General features: G+C 39.7%; 1 protein-coding gene across 3 annotated transcripts in view; it reads left to right on the top strand.

Annotated features, from left to right (window-relative positions):
* The first annotated feature begins 70 nt into the window (after positions 1-70).
* NUP133 (nucleoporin 133) overlaps positions 71-21,590 on the top strand; it is a 57,219-nt gene continuing 35,699 nt past the window's right edge. Inside the window, exons 1-10 of one of the 3 annotated variants that reach the window (XR_012326683.1) lie at positions 71-369; positions 2,027-2,145; positions 4,724-4,827; positions 11,153-11,260; positions 12,958-13,092; positions 13,712-13,882; positions 15,490-15,645; positions 15,959-16,029; positions 19,484-19,631; positions 21,103-21,250. Coding sequence is in view for 2 of the 3 variants with exons in the window: in XM_073793675.1 (XP_073649776.1) it covers positions 188-369; positions 2,027-2,145; positions 4,724-4,827; positions 11,153-11,260; positions 12,958-13,092; positions 13,712-13,882; positions 15,490-15,645; positions 15,959-16,029; positions 19,484-19,631; positions 21,103-21,250 (1,342 nt within the window). In the remaining variant the exon portion in view is untranslated. The remainder of the gene's footprint in view (positions 370-2,026; positions 2,146-4,723; positions 4,828-11,152; positions 11,261-12,957; positions 13,093-13,711; positions 13,883-15,489; positions 15,646-15,958; positions 16,030-19,483; positions 19,632-21,102; positions 21,251-21,590) is intronic. The other 2 variants (XM_073793675.1, XM_019941611.3) reach the window with 2 other exon arrangements.

Below are 21,590 nucleotides of genomic sequence, written 5' to 3' on the forward strand. Positions count from 1 at the left end.
TTCCCGACCACGCCCCGCGCCTCGGCGCGGCGCTTTGGCGTCATCACAGCGCGCCCCGTGGCCGGGCGCTGCGCTTTGACGTCTTCACCACGCTCTCTCCCTCCCCTCAGGTGTTCAAGCTTCGCGCGCTGCCCGAGCCTCAGCTCCACGGTTGAACGTGCGCTCTCTGTAGCCTCTCCCTTGCGTCATGTTCCCGGCCGTCTCCTCTCCGCGGACCCCGGGGCCCGGGGCTCGAAGGGGCCCGCTGGGCGGAGTCGGGCCGGGCTCCACGCCCCGGGCGACCAGCAGGAAGGGTTTGGCCCTGGGGTCTTCGCTCAGCTCTCCGGTGCTCTTCTCGCCGGCCGGCCGTCGTAGCTCGCTGAGCTCGCGGTGAGTGATCGTCCCGGGTTTGGTTTGGCGACTCACAGGCTCACGGGCCTCCAGAAGCCACCAGAACCGGGGACGGCGCGGGACGCCACTGTATTGGGAGAAGAGACCTCTGTCACCCTTGCATCCTTGTGTGTTATTTTAGTCTCGCTTTAATTCATCAATTGAGTCTTCGCATCATGCACTTTGCATGGAATTACCTTTGTGTAGAGGTGAAGAACACATTGGATTAGAATCAGTGGTTACCCGCCTCACTCTTAGTACCCCTGTGATCTGGTGTAGGTCACTCATGATCTCTTCGTCTGCGAAATGACGATAATGATACCTGACCAGAGCCTGCGAGGAGTCAGTATGAAATGCCACGATGCAGATGTAAAGTGGAGAGTGAGGACCTCAAACCCTGGAAAATCATTATATGTGCTTAACATACTAACTGCCCTTAATATCCGCTGGTGGATAATTAAAGGGATTTTAGCTACAGAAGTTAGCTTTGTAGCCAAATTAATAGGGAAAAGGCTTTCCATAAGCAATGCGATAAGACTAGTAGTTTTGTTACCAAATAAAAGCGTGGCACACCAGTTCACGTCACTCGTGAAACCGTGGTCTGCATCTCCCCTTTCATAATTAAACTAGAATTTTAGAAGAAGCTAACATGTGTCTTGAGTGGTTTCTTTTGAATTCATCTATCAAAAATGAATTTTCCCCTGCAAAAAGACGGTGATACTGGATCTTGAACTTATAGTTAAAATTTATCTATAGAAGTTTGCAATACTTTAAAGGAGAAATGATTTTTAAAGAATACCTTGTATCCTTTTGCGTTTTGTAAAGTGCTCTTCAAATGGTAATCTTGTGATTGTTTTCTACTCCTTTTGAGAAAAGTCAGTGAATAAAAGTCATACTTGGTTTTCTTTTTTTTTTTTTTATTTCTTCTTATCTTTCGGTAATCATTGAAAGGAAAAACCTTTGTTATAATACTTTGTAAGAAACAATGCTCTCAGTCACTCTGCATCTCCTCAGTTAATCCTGTGATAAGAGGTAGAATAACTTTTATACTAATAAATTTACACTGGTTTTCTGAATGTTAAGAAGGGGAGAAGGAAATATAATTTCTACTGCTGTATCTGTTATCGAAGACCAGGTAGCAGCAGATACTCACGACCCTATTTAATTTCTTGATTTTGATTGTATAAATCTGGTAGATTCTTATAATTCTGTATCTGATGAGAGCTTAAAGATAATCTAACCCAATGTTTGTAAAACATTTTTGACCACAGAGTATGATAAACTCTATATTCTATTTCGTTTTTTAAAAATGTTGATTGAGACCCATAATTTGAAAAACACTGATCTAGTCCAGCCTTCTTATTTCACAGCTAAGGAGGCAGAGTTATAAAGAGTTTAAGTGAATAGATCAGGCATCTAATTACTAGAGCATGCAAGTCTGAAACCAAGTTTTCCTAAATCCTGTCAGTCTTTTTTTTTAATGAAAAATAAATTTAATAACACAGTATATATGAGCCAGAGTTTTTTCACTGTTATACTTCATCTTCTTGTTTATCAGAGATTTTTCTCTTTATTGCGAAAATATATACATAAAAATTATAATGAATAATGGAAATTTTTAAGTTATGAGTGAAATAATATGGTTCCGTTTCTTTAGAGGAACACCTACACGAATATTCCCGCACCACTCCATAACTGAGTCTGTGAACTATGATGTGAAAACATTTGGATCTTCTCTCCCTGTTAAAGTCATGGAAGCCTTAACATTGGCTGACGGTGGGTATCATTTTCCATTTGTCTCTGTTAGCAATGCAAAATGAAGCCTAGGTCTGGCATGGAGATTGAAATTTGTGCGTTCTCTGGTATACCTTCACTTCAGTGGAGAGAAGTAGGTGGCTTATTTGGTTTTTCATTGTAGTTGAGAAATATGATAAATTTGGGAAGCAGAATGAGTTCATTTTAGCACAATCAAAATAAGTGTTTATGGTTGTACATACTGTATATGCAAAAGTTAGTCCAATTTCAAAAGTTGATTGAGCATATGAGCATATGAGTATATGCTTTTTAAACAAAATCCAAAAAACTACTGCCTCACATTACTGGGTTTAATAATTCAGTAGAATCAAGTCTTACCTCCATTTCTGGATCCTATGTAGCACCCTAGAGGCTGTATGCACAAATTTATGTTATCAATTTGGTGCACCATTAGAAGATTCTCCTGGCAGACAATTAGAGTGGAAGTGTGGACGGTGCAGCCAACACAAGCTTTAGAAAGACACCGTTAAGGATGAGTTGGGGTGACTAGAAGAGCAAAGTTCAGAGCATCCTGTGATTTCCTGGAACAGTGTTTTTGAGACTGCAGGTAGTGACTGAAATCAGTTTAGTGGTTCATGACCAGCATTTTTTTAAAAAATGAAGTAAAATAGATTGCAAAATATCAGAGTGCTTCTCATTTCGTTTTATTAAAATTGTGTATGAATGCATCATGATGTAAAATGGATTTCATACTGTGAATGACAGTCACAAAAGTTTAAAGTACTCCGTTCAACAAGAAGGAATATTTCTCATCAACTTGAACCGGCACATCTTGCCAGTAAGTCCATGGGAGCTTCAGGTCCAATTATTTTCAGGCAGCTAAACTTCCATGAACCTCTGTCATGCATTGTTCCTATTTTAAATATATATTTTCTTTTCCTGTCTAAAAATTTCAGCTTAAATTGCATTTAAACCTTTTGACACACTCCTGGTTCCTGCCACCAGATCATGTTAATAACAAATAGTACACAGCCTCAGAGGAGAGAGTCTCTAGAAATCAGGATGTGTAAATTGAAGAGTGTGTAAACTTGAGAGGAACTCGTCCTCACGTGGAAACTTCCAAGTGCTAGTCAGTTGGTGTGCTGTGTTAGCGTCCTCGAGGGTTCACCAGTGGAGGATTTGGAGCTGCTGTAGTGCTTTCAGGAAAAGAAAATACGGAGCAGATACTCCAGTTCAGCAAAAAGCCCACCCTTAACCTAGGTATGATGTGGTATTTTAGCTTGTACATTATTGATGCCTTTTATTTTGCCCCTCTACCCTGACTTTAGTTTTATTTATTTATTTTTTTTGCGGTACGCGGGCCTCTCACCGTTGTGGCCTCTCCTGTTGCGGAGCACAGGCTCCGGACGCGCAGGCCCAGCGGCCATGGCTCACGGGCCCAGCCGCTCCGCGGCATGTGGGATCCTCCCGGATCGGGGCATGAACCCGTGTCCCCTGCATTGGCAGGCGGACTCTCAACCACTGCGCCACCAGGGAAGCCCTACCCTGACTCTAAACGAAGAGCAAAGCTCACATTAATTAAATTTCTACGGCCGCTAATACATTTACTCAGGTTTACCACCAACATGTACAACAGCAATAGAGCAGTCTCCCTTATCCACAGGCGTATGTTCCAAGACCCCCAGGGGATGCACCAGACCCTGTGTGTACTGTATTTTTTCCTGGACGTACATACCTGTGATAAAGTGTAATTTATAAATTAGGCACAGTAAGAGAATGTCCAAGTTGCCAGCGTCACTTCTCTGTGCTTTCAGCCATGTTTAAGTAAAATAGGGTTACTTCAACACAGGGACCGCGATACCGCAACAGTGACTCTGATAACCTGCACTACGACTATAATTGGCTAATGGCCGGGTGGCAAAGGAATGATTCACCTCCCCATCAGGACATCAGGACAGTGTAAGATTTCATCACAAACTTAAGAAGTGTTATTTCTGGAATTTTCTATTTAATATTTTGGACTGCAGTTGACCACGGGTAACTGATACCATGGAAACTGAGGATGAGAAGTGACTACTGTATACTAATTTAGTTTTGTCACTTAATACGGAATGTAACCCTTTAGGTCACCATATAATTAAGTAATTTATCATACTTTCAGAGAGCTCTTATTTGAAAATCTTGTTCTTTTGAAGGAACGTGATTTTTCCTTGAAATATTTTATATATTTAATGAGGTTTATTATTTGTGTTGCTTTATCAAAATTATGAATGTTACTAAATATAATATTATAAAAAGTAAGATATCTGTCTCTAACAAAACTTAAGAAATATTAAACCTAGGCCCAAAATATACTTTTTGCCTTTAGATATATTTCTAAAAGTAGTTGTCAAAGTTAAATGGATCTCTTGTTTCGGATATTAATAACTCTTGAATTATTCAAGAGTATTTTTTGTTGGTGAGTTAACCTCGTGTGTGTGTGCTGATTACTTTTTTAGGTGAAGATGGTGCCAATGAAGAAGATTTTGGTGTGAGGAAGTTTTAAGTTTTTCTTATTCATACTTTAAGATTAATTACGTACCTCATTTTTTTTCTTCAGTTGACGATCAGCTGACTGTTCACATAGATGAAGGTGGATGGGCTTGTCTGGTCTGCAAAGAGAAACTCATTATTTGGAAGATTGCTCTGTCACCTATTACCAAGGTAATGGTTCTTTAGAGAGCTGGAAAGAGAGGAGAGGATTCCTGATTGGCTCTGAATTTTTACCCTAAATTTTTAGAGTTGTTGGAGGACCATAATTTGAATCTACTCAAGCATTATAGATTTGCATTTTCACAGCAATATGAAATACTGAGCATATCATTTCAAAAAAGTTTCTCCCCTTATCATGATTTTAAGCAAGATCCATCTTATTTACATTTAATAAAATTAGAGACATGGAAGTTTTTAATGAATGTCATGCTAGTCACTCTGTCTAATGAAGTCTAAGACTAAAAGCCATCCACATAAGCTGATGAACTGAGTTTATTTATTTATTTTTTTTAAGGTTTTCAAAATAACATTTATTTCTTAAAAGTTAACATGTGCATAATAGGACACCAAAGAACACAAGAAGCGAAATACAAAGTCATCCATCATCACAAGCAGTTTACCATTTGATGTGTCCTTCTAGGTCTCGTTTGTGTATTTAAACACAACCAAGCATCCATTTTTATGGAATTAAGATCATACAGTTATGTATCATGCTTTTTCACACATCGTGAATATTTACCATTTCAAAGTCCCAGAGCTATGAGTATTTTGATAACCAAAAATACACTACACCAACTCAATCTGGAAGGGAAAAAAATGTAATCCTTTCTTGGCGACAAAAACTTCAGAAAAGACAAAAATGGCAACAGGCCTCTAGATAAAGATATTGGCAGAGTTATGATTAAAATACTACATTCCCTTAACGTTCAATTAAAAATGAGACATAAAGCAACAGAGTACCCAAAGTATAATGCTTTTAAGAGAATTCATTATCTGATCTAAACTATTAAAGTATTAGCAAGGAGGTATATTTCTGCTAAATTACTTAACAATGTATTCCTATAGTACAGCTAAGAGATGCACACACATCAATGGTTATCATCAAAATATAAAAAGGAACACATCCACATACTTCCCTCCCTTCTATACTTCCTTCTGCCCCTCTGCTGCCAACCTAATGAACAAGTCCTGGTGTACATTTCTCAGATGGTTTAACAATTCCATGTCCAAGATGCTACTTTTTTACCAATTATAACAAAGATATTTACAAATTGGTTAATTCGCTAGCTCTACTTTTTATCATACATTGTCACCTCAGGACTCCTAAAAAGCCTAGATGTTGCAAAATAATGAATGAACCTTGTCCATAGTAGCCATTGGTACTTTACTAAAATGCACATTTAGACCTATGGTTATAACCTAAAACTGTCTTCTAGATATGGAGATACTAGCTAAGAGCCCTTCCCTTCACCCTTCCTCTTACCCCTCCTCCAGCATATCAGCGACTAAGTACAGGACTCTATCTAACTCCAAGAGGTGGATTAACGTAGACGCTCCCAGAAGACACAGCCCTTCCTAAAAACCAACAAAAGGGCATTTATTAAGGGGTTATTTTACTACCTCTACTTTTAATATACTTTGGGCATTAGGACTTGCTTATTCTTTAATACACAGCAATATTAACTAAAACACACAAATAGAACAATGGTTAGACAATCTGAACTTGTCTAAAGACTCATGGGCACAGATTCCTTCTCTGTACTTCCTTCCCTGTCCGCTCCCGCCTTCCCACTACCCAGTGAATAGTCAGCTCACTCTCCAAGACTCAAGTTTAACAATTTCCACTCCCCCAATACAACCATTCCTATGAATTAACAGAAAACAATACTTAAAAGGTGTTACTTTTAACTCTCTACTTTCAACATATGTTGTGCACTTTTACACATCTAGAAAGATTAGATGTTTCAAATCCAGACTTAAGTTTGTCCACTATGTATACACGTAGTAACACTGAAGAAACTGCACACAAAGGCTATAGTCACAAAGTGTCTCCTAAACAGGAACACTGGCCTAGAAGCTTCCCCTTCTCATCTCTATCAACCCAGTGGACAAGAATAATAAGCATCTGTAATGCTTAGAGGGGATTTTAACAATTTTACTTCCTCCAGTTGTTTTCAGAAGTCTTTCCTATGAATTTTAACACAAAGTGTACACAATGTATTTGTCAGCTATTTTTGTCATACACCGGCAACCTCTTTAACATCTAGGAAGACTAGATGTTGTAAATTTGGACCCTCTGTCCTTTATGTACGCTATGTACACAGCCAAGTAAAACAAAACGCAGAGACACACCAGACAATGGTTAGTCTTGGTATAAAGCCCTTTACACTTTCTTCTTTCTCCCTGAAGCAGCACAAATAAAATAATGTGTACTGCTCAGAGAGGTGGTTTGATCATTTTGATCACTCCATTTCTAAAAGACAGTAGTTCATATGAATTTTAACAAAAGGGTATATCTACAGAATATGTTACTTCACTACCTCTACTTTTAACATACTTTGTGCACTTCTAAACATCTAGAAAGACTGGATGTTTCAAATAAGGACTAAAGTTTGTCCACTGTATACGCAGTAGTGTTGAATAAACTACACACGTGTAACAATGGTTAGATCTGAAATTGTCTTCTACATAGGAACATTCTAATCTAGAACACTTCATTTCTCCCAGTTCTCCCATTTCTCCTTTCTGCCATCCATCCAACATTGGGCAAGTACAGGCACAGGTGTCACTTAGATGTGATTTACAATTTCACTTCCAAAGGCCCTTTTCAGAAGACGGCCTTTCAATGAATTTTAACACAAAGTGTACAAAATGTGTTAGTTTACTAACTCTACTTTTGTCATACATTGACAACCTAATATCTAGAGACTAGATATTATAAAATTGGGACCCATTGGTCCAGTATATACAAAATATATACAGTAAAGTTAAATAAAATGCATGTAACATATAGAGCAATGGATAAGTTGAAATGTCCTAGTACCTGCTAGCAAAACATCTTTTGCAATCTTCCCTCCCACCTCCCTAAACCCAAGGAACAAGCACAGAGTATACTGTTCAGAGAGGAGGTTTAACAATTCCATTTCCAAAGACAGTATTTCCCATCAGTTTTTAAAAGCTATTTACAAGAAGCATTATTCTACTAAAATTACTTTTAAATACATCAAGCACTTCTAAACATCTAGAAAGAATAGATATTTCATATAAGAACTTACTTGTCCACTATGTACACAGCACTGTTAAATAAAATTGCACACATGTAACAATGGTTATAATCTGAGGTATCTTCTAAATATGACCATTTTGGCCTGAACCATTTCCTCCCTCACTTCCTTCTCTCCACCACCAATCCAGTGGACAAGTACATGCATATGTAATGCTTAGAGGTGGTTGAACAAATTCATATCCAAAAGTCATTTACAGAAGACAAGCTTTCCTATGAATTTCAATAAAGTATACAAAATGTGCTCATTTTACTACTTTGTCATACAATGGCAACCCCTTTAACATCTAGAGACTAGATGTTGCAAAACTAGGACTCAATTTATCCATTATATACACGATATACACAGCAAAACAAAATGAACATACAAAAAATGGTTTTGTCTGAAAATGCCCAGGTATGAACACACTAGCATATTACCTTTTGCAATTCTTTCCCTCCCTCCTCCAAACCACTGAACAAGTATAGAAAATAGTATACTGCTCAGAGAGGTGGTTTAACATTTAACATTCCCAAAGACAGTGCTTCCTGTGAATTTTAGCAAAAAGTTATTTACAAAGTGATATTTTACTACCTCTACATCTAACATACGTTGGGCACTTCTAAACATCTAGATGGACTAGATGTTTCAAATAAGGACTTAATTTGTCCAGTATATACAGAGCAGTACTGAATGAACTGCACACATGTAACAGTTATAATCTGAAACTGTCTTCAAAATACCAGCATTCTAGCCATTCTAAGACCAATCCCCTTCTCTCTCTCCCCCCTCCACCAACCCAGAGGGCTATAATGCTCAAGTTTTGAGAAGACAGTCTTTCCTATAAATTTTAACACAAAATGTATTATTTACTAACTCTATTTTTGTCATACACTGGCAACCTCTTTAACATCTAGAAAGACTAGATGTTGTAAATTAGGACTCATTTGTCCATTATATACACTATATACACAGCAAAGTGAAACAAAATGCAGGAACATAAAAAAGACAGTAGTTAATCTTGCCTCACTATAAACACACTGGCAGAGATCTCTTTGCACTTCCTTCTCCTCCCCGCGACCTTGAACCAGTGCACAAACAAACACAGTGCATACTGCGTACTGTTCACCCCTCCCCACCCGAACAACAGTTCATACGAATTTTAACAAAAAGATATTTACAAAATGTCTTTTTACTACCTCTACTTTGAACATATATCAGGCACTTTAGAAGATCTAGAAAGACTAGGTATTTCAAAAAAGTACTTATTGTCAACTACACGTACAGTAGTAAGGAGTAAAATGCATACACAAACCAATGGTTCTAATATGCAAATGTCTTCTAACTGTGACCAGTCTGGCACAGAACCTTCTTTTCTTCCTCCTCAACGTCTTCCATTCCATGTCCTCTAACCCAGTGAACAAACGTGGTCCTCTGTGGCTCCTGATGTCGCCTCTAGAGGCGGTCAAACAACTCCATTTCGAAAAGTCATTTCTAGAAGACATTTCTTTTCTACGGTTTTTTTAAAGAAACAAATAGGCATTTACAAGACATGTGACTTTAACTCTATCATACGTCGGCAACCTCTTCACATCTAGAAGGCCTATATGTAGCGAAAAGTTTTCTTTCAAAAGGTTGGGGGGAAAGTTGAGAGCAGCTTTTTCATATTATATACACAGGCCTTCTATAAACGGCCAGTAAATCTTCCCAAAGGGTGGCGGGCACTTCCTACTGGTGGCACGTGGTACGTTATTCTCCCATTTCTATCTTACGACATCGAGGTCTTGGTAGAACGACGACCAACCGCCCGATGACCCGATAACGTTCCACCCGTCGTCGACCGGGGCTCCGCTCACCTTCCGGGCCCGTTAAGGCCTTTGTCCGTTGTTGTCCGGACGAAGTGAGGTCTCGTCCAACTAGGGCAGAGAGGTCACCTCAGGTCCTGGATCCGCGCGGGCTCCAAGGCCTAAGGGTGGGTGAGCTGGCGTCCACGTAGAGCCCCCTTCCCAGGCCCTCGAGGCTCTAACGGCCCTCCGCAGCGTTCCAGTGGCCGCCATTCTTCTCGCCCTGCCACGCCCGACGCCCAAAGGTGCCACGTCCTCGGTGGGCTCCCGGAGGCTTCGCCTAAGCCCTTCAGTGTGGGGTCAAGAGACCCGGCGGTGGGCGGGATCTGGGCTCCAAGGGTCCGCCGCCATTAGGTCGCGGAGGTGGGGGTGTGGGAGCAGTTCGTTGCTGCTTCCAGGCTTGGGCCCTGCCAGTGGACGGCTGCGGCGAGGGCTCTGGGGCTCGGTAAGACACAGCCTGAGCTTGTCCCGGGGGCCCCCCAGTTCACCTGCCCACCAGAGGCCGGAGGGCCTGGAGGGCCCCGGGCTAGAAGGCAGCGATCCGCTTCTCACCGCGCTCTCTGCCGGAACTCTCAACTGAGTTTCTTAGAAGATAGGAATGTATTTCACTGAATCTACTGAATGATGCATAATAAAATAGGAAAAAATGATACCAGTTTTTATAACGCTAATTTAACTTTCAATTGTCAACTTCTCACACGGGGGTTTTCATTTGTACATCCACTACCGTACCCTCAGCAGCCTCTTTTTCTTTCCGCTCCAGATCAGGCATACTTTCCTGTACCACTTGTGTTCACTGGGCCATTGTTCCACTGGGACTTGGGCTCCCACTTACCTAAACTCTTCACGTCTACTGGCCTCTGTACTGCTGCTACCTAGAAAACCGTGTTTGTAGTTTTAGGCGCATAGGTGAGGGAGAGGGCCTGGGGTGGGCATCCTGAGTTAGCAGAGGAACAATGATACTTGGCTGAGTCTAAGAAATGTTTTCTAGGTGACTTGGAATACTAACTCTGTGGTCATGCAGATTTTAAATGTCAACTAAACAAATCAAGATTAGACTGGGAAAATTCCATAGGAAGCCTACACACTTCTTTCAACCAATAGACTTTTTGGTCTGGGAAGAGATTGGAGTAGTTTATATTAAGGGTCTGGTCTAGCTGCTACGTTTTCCTGATTCTATATCTCTTAAAATATTTTGTTTTAAAATTAGTGAAAATGATGATGAAAGCCTGATCAAAAAAATATGAGAAGAAAGAGTATTTGTAGAATGGTATTTCCAGCAATGAATTAGAATCTAAAATATGCAGAGAAGGGAAATAGTGAAGCCAGATACATATTCAAAAAATTGGATTTGACATGAAAGATTTTTTGTTTGGATTTGTTCTATAGTTATCTGTTTGCAAAGAACTTCAGCTACCACCTACTGATTTCCACTGGAGTGCCAACTTGGTGGCTCTCTCTTACTCTGCTACCTCAGGTGAAGCACATTCTACTCAGGTAGGTGACTTAAATGCTTATTGAAGTACATTTTTTAAAATAAGGGAGTTCTAAAGTTGGAGGAATCATCCAGCCCAGTTCTGAAGCATAGCTGTAAAGCTACAGGAATCAAGACGGAGAGGTGACGGCAAAGAGATGGACACACAGGGCAGTGGAACAGAATAGAGAGTAGAGATATAGACTCGCTCAAGGATGGCCCTTTGATCTTTGACAAAGGCACAAAAGAAATTCAGTGGATCAAGGATGGTCTTCTCAGTAACTGGTGTTGGAATCATTGGCTGTCTTTATGGAAAAAAGAAGCATTCCTCCTAAACCTCATTCTTTATGTAAGGATGAACCCAAAATGGATCATAGATCTAAATGTAAAATGTAAAACTAAAAACTTTTGGAAGAAAACAGGAAAAAAAATCATCATGACCTGGGATTAGGTGAAGAGTTCTTAGAAATTACCAAAAGCATGAGTCATAAAAAAAAAAATAGATAAATTGGACTTAATCAAAATTTAAAACTTGGCTCTGCCAAAGGCACTGAAAAGAAAATGAAGAGAGAACTACAGACTGGTAGGAAATAGTATATTATATAAATATTATATACGATTTATCTATCCAACAAAGGACTTGTATGTAGAACATAAAATGAACCCTCAAAGCTTAGTAAGAAAACAGACAACCCAATTTAAAATAGGACTTGAATGCTTTACCAAAGAGGATATAAGGATGTCAAATAAGCACATGAAGAGGTGTTCACATCATTAGCCATTAGGAAAATGCAAATAAAACAAGTGAGATACCACTAGACCCCTGTTACAGTGGCTGAAATTAAAAGCACTGACACTACCAAGTGCTGGCGAGGATGTGGAGCAACCGGAACCTCATACATTGCTGGTGGGCCTGCTGGTGGTACAGCCACTTGATTTTCACTTCTTATAAAGTTAAAGTACCCTTGCCCTATGACCCAACAATTTCATTACTGGCTATTTACTTTAGAGAAAGTAATGCTTATGTTCACACAAAAAACAGCACGCTAATGTCATAGCAGCTTTATTTGTGATAGCCAACGGCAGAAACAATCCGAATGTCCTTTCAACTGATTTATCCATAGGATGGAATCCTACTCAGCAGTAGAAAGGTATGAGCTACTGATACATGCAACAACAACCTGGATGAATCTCAAAGACGTCATTCTAAGTGAGATAAAGGTTATATTCAGTGTCAAATATAACCAGAGTCAAAAGGTTATATTCTATATGATTTCATTTGTTTGGCATTCTCAGAAAGACAGAACTATAATGATGGAAACGGTGATTGCCAGGGGTTAGGGTAGGGAAGGGTGTGACAGTAAAGGGAAAGCGTTAGGGAGTTTTGGGTGCAGATGGAACTGTACTGTATGTTTATCGTGGTGGTAGTTATATGAGTCTACACATGTTTTAAAATTCACAGAACTGTAAAAAGCAAAAGATTTTATGCGGTCTGAAGAGAAACCAGAGTATAAAAATTCATAGAACTGTAAAATAAAAGGGGGAAAATGTCAGTTTTACTGTATGATAATTTTTTTAATATGAAAAAAAGGAATTTTTATTTCTGATTTCTGTTAATCAATAATACATTGCCCTAGTTTCTTTATATCAGTGTCAACAAACTCCCGATTTGGGCTCCTTCTTTTATTGTGGTTACTGAGTGTTATGGTCTTGTTTTGAGGCTGTTGCTGTCATGGTTGCCACCAGAGAAGGATCCATCCGCTATTGGCCAAGACTTGCAAGTGAAGACACCTACACAGAGACGTCCGTAGATCTGGGAGGTGACAAGACTTGCAGTTTCCTAACAACAGTGCAGGTATATGATATTCTTTTATATTTATTGGAAAGCTGTGATTTGGCTTGGAAGTGGGATTTAAATGACTAAAAATTTGGGGTTTTGAGCACATCATACAGGCAGGGGGTGGGGGGAATCAAAAAGAGGCAAGAAAAGAAAGTCAGGATCTAGGATTTGAACACTTAGACAGAGGGAAGCCCTTCTCATAGGACTCTGCAATATCAGTAGTGCATAGTAGCTGATGTTATTCATTTCTGTCAGGAAGATCTTCATAAAATGACGTAGAAACTCTTAGACAGTAGGAGGAATGGTTTGCTAATATATACTCTGCAGGTTTACTGAAGAAATAAAATCTGATACTTGATTTGTTGAACCTGCATGATGGTGAACCTATCACTTAAAAATCAGAATTAAAAAAAACATGCAGTTAAAAAAATTGCAACAAAGTTATTCTGTGTAGAATTAATATTAAGTAAATGGATTCATAAGTAAGTGATTTTAATAAAATAGCACTGTTCTTTTTTATTCTTTTAGATTTGTTTTAAGGTACAGATGATTTCCTTCTGTATCAAAGTGATTTGTGTTAATTTTCTTTTCTTAGTCTTAACTGCTTAACTAATTTTGCTATGTTTGTTCACAGGGAGGAAGTTTTATTTTATCCTCATCGGGAGGCCAGCTGATTCGCCTGATACCCGAAAGTGTAGGAAAAATTCATCAGCATATCCTGCCTCAAGGGCAAGGTGTGCTTTCGGGAATTGGTCGGAAGGTTTCTTCTCTTTTGGGAATTTTATCTTCTAGCAGTGATCTCATAGTAAGTTGATAAAATAACTTTGTTTTACAAGCTTCTCTTAGTGAAATCAATAAGTTGGCAGTTCCCTATGAAGTTGGTATTGCCTCTGTATGAACTGTGGTGTACATGAGCTGAAAGCTTTGATCTTTCAGTGAAGCATTTTTATTATGATGGTCAAATGAGTTCATACCCTGTAACGTTAATATTCTTAAGTCACACAGATTATCTTATAAGTAAATTCTTTGAACTAAAACTATGATGTAAAATTATAAACGTGTTTAAGGATTAATTTTGCTTTCTAGACATAACCAAAAGTGTGTTCTCCACCCCCATGACTCCAGCTATCTGTGTGGATGACTCAAATCTATGTCTGCTGGGCTTCTGCCTCAGTCTCTGGAATAGTGAAGGGAGGCTGATGGGAACTAACGTGTGGGGGGCATCTGCTCTCTGCTAGGTGCTCCATGTTTGTTACCTCCTGTAATTATTAGATGACCTGTAACGTAGAGAGCTTCATTTCCAATTTGTAGATGAGGAACTGGCCTCAGTGAGGCTAAATTGCCCAAGGTTACAGAACCACTCAGCGGCAGGTTCATACCCACGTCTGTTTGAATTGAGAGCACACCTTTTTTTTTAAGCTATGCTGTTCCCTCTAATTTCAGGTTGCTATTATTATCTGCTTCCTTAACTGGTCTTTGAACCTAAAACGTAACATGTCTGGAAGCAAATTGCTGATATTCTCTTCTCTCCTGTTGACTTACAAAACTCATTTCTCTTTTGACCTATTTCTAATGGCACTGTCACTTTTTTCAGAGACCCAGGTATAAAACCCTGGTGCGTGTGTGTGTGTGTGTGTGTGTCTGTGTGTGTGTGTGTCTGTGTGTCTGTCTGTGTGTCTCTCTCTCTTTACCAGGTTCTATAGGTTTGGCTTCTTTCATGTCTCACTGCCATCCCCATCTTCCTGCTTCCATTGTAAGGCCCTAATATGCACTCTTGGTTAATTTCCCCTAATTCTTGGTGCCAGTCCGCTTTACTCACTGTTGGCCCCTCCGGTCCCATTAGTGACTAGAGTCATGGTGACAGGAGAAGTGGAGACAATTAGGGTTTTCACTCAACAGTCCTGTATACCCAACTTAAAAAACACATCTGTTCAGAAGCAAGAAAGACAAGGTTAACATACCCACGTGGAACTACACACAGCCCTACCAGATTCCTTCTCCTGTAACACAGCTCTTGTGCTCACAAGCCATTGAGACTATCTCCCTTGCTTATTAGGTTTACAAGCTCACATTTAAGACTGTGCTGTGTGTGAACCTTATTTTTGCTTCTTTCCTGGTTGTAATCCGCATCCCAATTAAGCAGGACTGTGTCTTGTTCTCTGAAGATCCTGTGACTTTCCCACCTCCCGACTCTGCTCTTCCTGGGCCTTCTGCCTTTATATTTGTGCCTGTGGAAACCCTCCTTACTCAAGGTCTGTTTCAGGATCACTCCTTCCTTCGAGTCTTAAATGAAGAATTCTGCTAGGATTACTATCAAATAGCTATAAAATGTACTAATTTTGAATTTCAGAAAAATAGTTCATTAACATTAGAACGTAATAATCTATAAACTTTTTTCTCCTCTCCATATAGCTTTCAAGTGTCCTTTGGGATAGAGAGCGATCAAGCTTTTATAGCTTGACAAGTTCAAACATCGGTAAATGGGAATTAGATGATTCTTCAGAAAAACAAGCACATAGTTGGGATGTAAATAGAGTCCTGAAGGAAAACATCATTGATGCTATCTGGGTAAGGAACAGTAACATTCATCTCTATAATTTTCATTTATGTGAGACTGCTAGTTCCTTTAGTTGTTGTATTTATTAGAACATATTTCAGTGTAATACACAAAGTTTTAGCCAGCAGATAAGCTGAAATGGAGTAGTCAATCTTTAGAAGTATTGGGAAGCACTGATTTACTTAACTTTTTAAATGCATACATTCATTCAATAAATGTTTGACTTACTGTGGATGAGGCACTTTAGTAGGTGCTGGGGATATAAAGGTGAAAAGAAACGATTCCTAAACTCAAGGAGCTTACGTTATTGATATTTTCATGTAGGGATCTGAAAGTAACTATGAAGCTATTAAAGAAGGGGTCAACATTCGGTATTTGGATTTGAAGCAAAACTGGTAAGCAATTAATTTGTCATGAAGAACATAGGAGTTGTTTGGAAAAACAAACTGATGTTTGTTATAAAATGATGAGCAGTCTTGCTATCTGTTTTTCGAATGCCTCTGATGCTAATCTTATACTATTATGTCTTAACTAAATCGTTTTGTGTTGTCTAGCGATGCTAATTCATTTGAGAAATATAGGCAGTTGTCAGCCTTCCACTGTGTGTTCCATTAGCTGTCTGCCCTCAGTAGGGATCCGTCTGTTCTGCTGTCACAGCCGGAGCCTCTAAGAGCTGCCTACCCCGCTGCTGGGGGTGCTCCGTGCTGTCATTTTTCCCGACTCAGTGGAGATGCCAGGCGCTCTTCTCCAGCCCTTTTTCTGTTGCTGAAGGAGCTTTAGCCTGTGTTTGTCGCTGTATTGAATAAAGGAAGGATGGGGTGAGGTTTTGTCATGGTGGTACAAGTTAGAATTCAGTCATGGTTTATACTCAGAGTGAATTTCCTCTTAGAAATGGTGCTCTAAATGGTGCTTAAGATCCCAGGTTAGTCTGATAAAGCTACTTAATCCCATGTTATTGTTTAGCTTTAATACCAGAGGCCATATGGAACTTAAAAACCATTTGTAATATGGCTTCTGTGGCAGAGCTCATAATGAGTGCAAATACATGACTTGTAATTTTTCAAAACGCAACTTACCAGAAGTTAAGGAGTATTTTTATGTGTTCTAGAGTAATTTAGTTTAGTAGAACAAATTCTACTTGTTTCTTGGCTTGAAGTTGTGCTGTTTAATTTTTCTCTCTTGGGCTATTGGGACTATCAGGACCCTTTATAGTTTCTGAAAACCACATATGTAAACTATCAAAGAAGTAAAAATAATAGTATATATTTAATTTCCCAAAACAGTTGCATTAGATACAGTGTATCTTGTTTTCATTTAGCTTTACCAGACCTTCATAAATTTAGAACTGCTGCCAGGACACAGCCCACTGTGGGTGTAGGATGCGGGGATGCAGACGTTTCCTCATGTGTAGTTTTCAGAACGGAGACACGGGTTGAGAACAGAGAAACCTGCTTAGGACTGGCTGTGCCGAGGCAGACCAGACCCTGGGCGCCTCCCCCGGTGCTGTCATGCTAACGCAGCTTGATTCTCGTGGGGCCTGTGAGATGCAGCTCTCACCCTCCTTCTGGGCCCCTCCCCACCATAGCTCCAAATGATGTGGTCTTCGCTCTTTTGAATACTCTTGTTCTGGTGATCCGTTCACCGCGTCTGGGTGGGCCTCTTCTGTTTAAGGAGCGTGTGTGTCTCCCTGATGCTTATTGCTCCTCCTCGGTCGATTGCTCCTTTTGGCCAGAGCTGCAACCTCGGTTCCTGTTTGCAGTGAACAGCCTCATGAGTTCTTTTACCAGACGATTACTGACGCAAAGCTCAGGTAGCTTCATTCTGGATTTTTTGAAATCATAAACGTATTGCCCTGTATATACTCGCATAAAAATTTGTCAATTAAAAAAAAAATTCTGTTTATTTATTTATTTATTTTGGCTGCACCGGGTCTTGGTTGCAGCACCTGGGATCTTCATTGAGGCATGTGGATCTTCTCTTGCGGCACATGTGCTTCTCTCTAGTTGTAGCACACGGGTTTTCTCTTCTGTAGTTGTGGCGCACAGGCTCCAGAGTGTGTGGGCTCTGTAGTTTGTGGCATGCAGGCTCTCTAGCTGAGGTACGTGAGCTCAGTAGTTGTGGCGCGTGGGCTTAGCTGCCCCGCGGCATGTGCGATCTTAGTTCCCCAACCAGGGATCGAACCTGCGTCCCCTGCATTGGAAGGCGGATTCTTTACCACTGGACCACCAGCGAAGTCCCTGTCAAATTTTTACTGATTTGCAGAATTGGTTATCTTCCTATCATCTTTACTACCTAAAATACCTTCATGTTTTTTTAATCAGGAAGATTTTTTTTTTATAAAGATGTCAAATGAAACTGGTCCAAGCACCACTCCCTGAGGAATCCTCTGTTAGCTGTGTCTCTGGGCCTCAGGGGGCACCCATTACCCCACAGCGGTCCAGTCTTTGGAGTGACTTCAGTGTCGAGCCTCATCTGGACGTGGCCGTCTCTCCCTCCCTACCTGGTGCGGAGGGCAAGAGACTGCATTCTCTGCGGCCTCAGTCGCTTCCTTCTTACGTGTCATCAGTAGCTCTTTAGGTCACTGCCAGTATGTTTGGATGTGGGCCAGTGTCCTTGAATTCTTCTCGGGAATTCAGGTAGAAGTGATAAAGGCTGGGGAGCTGGAGGAAGAGAACAGTGGAGAAGGGAAATGAGAGCCGCGTTAGGACTGCTTGGTTTGAAGTGCATGTTGTCCAGCCACTAGCTCGGTTTATTATTTTTAGTTGTCAGTAGAGGGTGCTTGCCACCCTGTTAATATTTCTGAGACTTGAACCGAGAGTTGCTAAAAATGCTACTAAATGTTTTAGAAGGGGTTGAGATTAGAGACCATTTAATTGGTTGGGGGCAACAACTTTGATAGACTTAAGAGGACCATATACACTTTAAGATGGAAAAAGGTTTGTTTTTCACATATATAGCAGCTTGAATATACAGCAGCAGTTCTATGATTGGTTATTAAATTTAAAAACAACATGTTTTTCCTCTGTGCAAAAGTAAGCTTCAAAGAACAGATCAGATCAGGGGTTGGCAACCTTTCCTGTGAAGGTTCCAAAACTTTTATATTTTCAGGCTTTGGGGAGCATGTGGTCTTCACTGCAGCTCTTTTACTCTATCAGTGGTAGCATTAAAGCACCCACAGACAACACATAACGAGTGGCTGCGTGGCAGGGAAGCTTCATTTACAAAGCCTCCACCTGGGCTCAGTTTAGTCTGAGAGCTGCACTTTGCCAATCCCTGTAATTGATGATTTGTTGGTCTTTTTAAGTCAGATTTGTTGAGTTATATTTTACATATAGAAAATACCTTGCACCCTTTTTAATGTATAATTTGGTGAGTTTTGACAAACGCGTAGTCATTTAACTAGAACCGCAATCAAGATACAGAACAGTTCTATCACTCCAAAATTTCCTTGGTACTCTTTTGTCAACCCCTCTCTCCACCTGCGGCTCCTGGCAACCATTGATGTATTTTCTGTCCTTATAGTATAAATGGAATCATACGGTATAAAGCCTTTTGAGTGTGGCTTCTTTCACTTAGCATAATGCATTTGATATTCATTCAGTGGTTTCTTCCTTTTTACTGCTGAGTAGTAGTTCATTGTATAGATTTACCAGGATTTGTTTATCTATTCAGCAGTTGAAGGATGTTGGGTTGTTTCCAGTTTTAGGCAATCATGAGTAAAGCCACTATAAGGTCCCAGTCTCTAGGACTGGGCTTGCTAGGTCATACGGGAAATGCGTGTTTAACTCTTCAAGACATTGACGGACTGTTTTCCCAAGAGACAATAGATCTTTTTTTCTCACTAATTAGCGATGGTCTCCTGATTTTGTCAGCGGCATGGCACCTGGCAGACAAGCCCTGTCTCCTCTATTACTCGCTGGTAACAGTAGAAGATAACGGCTACCAAATGTCAGATGCAGTGACTGTGGAAGTCACTCAGTATAACCCACCTTTTCAGGTAAGGTTTCCATCTGTAAGTTAAAGTACAAAGTGACAGTAACATGCTGAGTTCTTTTCCTAACCATTGCAGGGTCAGATTCTTTGAGAAATTCATCTGCAGAGCTTGGAAGTACATTTTATTTTATTTTATTTAAATCTCTTTATTGCTTTATTGTTATTATTTTTGGCAGCTTGCGGGATTTTAGTTCCCTGACCAGAGATTGAACTTGGGCCCTTGGCAGAGAAAGTGCAGAGTCCTAACCACTGAACTGCCAAGGAGTTCCTGGAAATACATTTTAAATAGCTAGTTTTTAGGCATTGCATTCTGTTTGCCATCTCATACTCAGTCCTTTGTTCAGCCTTAGCTAAAGAGAAGTGAGAGTGGGAGCCCCTCACAGCGAGGAGTGTGCCTCTCCTGCCGTAGCTCTGTGAAGGGGTCTTCATTTCAGTATCGCTGAGAAGGAAAACATTGATGATGAACTGCAGAGTGAAAAATAAGGAAGAAACCTGACATGAACTGGGCTTTGGTTTTGAGCCCTATATACTATAGAAAAATCCCATTTTTCCTCAAAGTAGGATTATATTTGTAGGTAACCACATTCTATACTTGTCAAATTTCATGTGAACGATTAAAAGGCAAGCTCTCTAATTTTAAGCTTCTTAATAGCAATTGAACATTGTTGAATAAGTATGATGTTTTTGAGGAAAGGCCTTAACTGCTGTAAATTCATTTCATTTAATCTTGTATAGTATCTAATTCTGTTGAACTCTCACTCTTAATATGATTTGTGTAGCTGAGTGCCCTAAGGAAATCTTTTAGTTTGGTCTTTTATTTCAAACAGAAATAAACCTTATGTGTTCTGATTATACAAGAAAAATATGCTCAGTGTTAAAATTTTTCAGACAGTGGGAAAGGGTATAAAGAAGACAATTTGAGAATAAAAAAAATTCCATGTTTATGTTATGTTTGTAAAATTCTTTTAATAAACGGAATATCCTTTTTAGCTTTCGTTAATTTTATGATTAGGTCTTATTTATAATTAGGTCTTATTTCTATTTTTAATTTCATATATGATCAAATTAACTCAGTTTTCTTGTGCTTGATATCTGGACAGTGAAGAAAAAGACAATATTTATCAGGGGTCGTTTATAAATAAATTTGTCGATTCTAAAATAAATAATGAACTAATCCTTTTATTTTCTTCCTCACATTTGTTACAGGCGGTTAGTTAAAATCTTATCACCATGGAAACGTTTTCAAACTTTGCTAATTATTTGCAACTCAGCAAATGGTCTCTCTAATTGATGTTTATAAACTTATTGTCATGTTTTGTAAATCATCTGATGGATAGTGTTTAGGTTTTCACAAGGATAATCAACAAATTATTTTATCATTTTTATGAGCGTACAAAAGTGTGAATTACAAAATCATATAAACAAGTATTTTTGTTTCAATTGTGATTAAATGTAATCTTAAATTTAATTTTCAGTCTGAAGACTTGATTATGTGTCAGTTGATGGTCCCAAACTTTTCAAACCAGACTGCCTATCTGTATACTGAAAGTGCTGTCTACGTGTGCTCCACAGGAACTGGGAAGTTTTCTCTTCCTCGGGAGAAAATCGTCTTCAACACACAAGGTAGGGTAGTGGTTTTAGAAAACAGGATTAGGGAACTCGTTAGTCATTCTGAGCAGTTTTTGTTCTCTTTCCATAAACTTTGCTTCAAGCATGATGCCTGTGACATTCAATACCACGCCTACAGTAGCTGAAAAACTGGAAGGGTGGTAGAGTTCCCAAACTGATACATTTATGGGCAAAAAATAGTAACGTTTTTCCCAGAAGAGGCCAAGAAGAAAAGAACTGATGCTAACAGAAGTAATTGCTTGTTCCTGATCAGTAAGAGTGACTTATTCTGAGCTGATGTTCTTTAAATGTTTGTCCAGACCCCTGGGTAAGAAGAATCCCAGGTGCTGGACTC

The sequence above is a fragment of the Tursiops truncatus genome, chromosome 16, assembly GCF_011762595.2.
Source record: "Tursiops truncatus isolate mTurTru1 chromosome 16, mTurTru1.mat.Y, whole genome shotgun sequence".
Lineage (NCBI taxonomy): Eukaryota > Metazoa > Chordata > Mammalia > Artiodactyla > Delphinidae > Tursiops > Tursiops truncatus.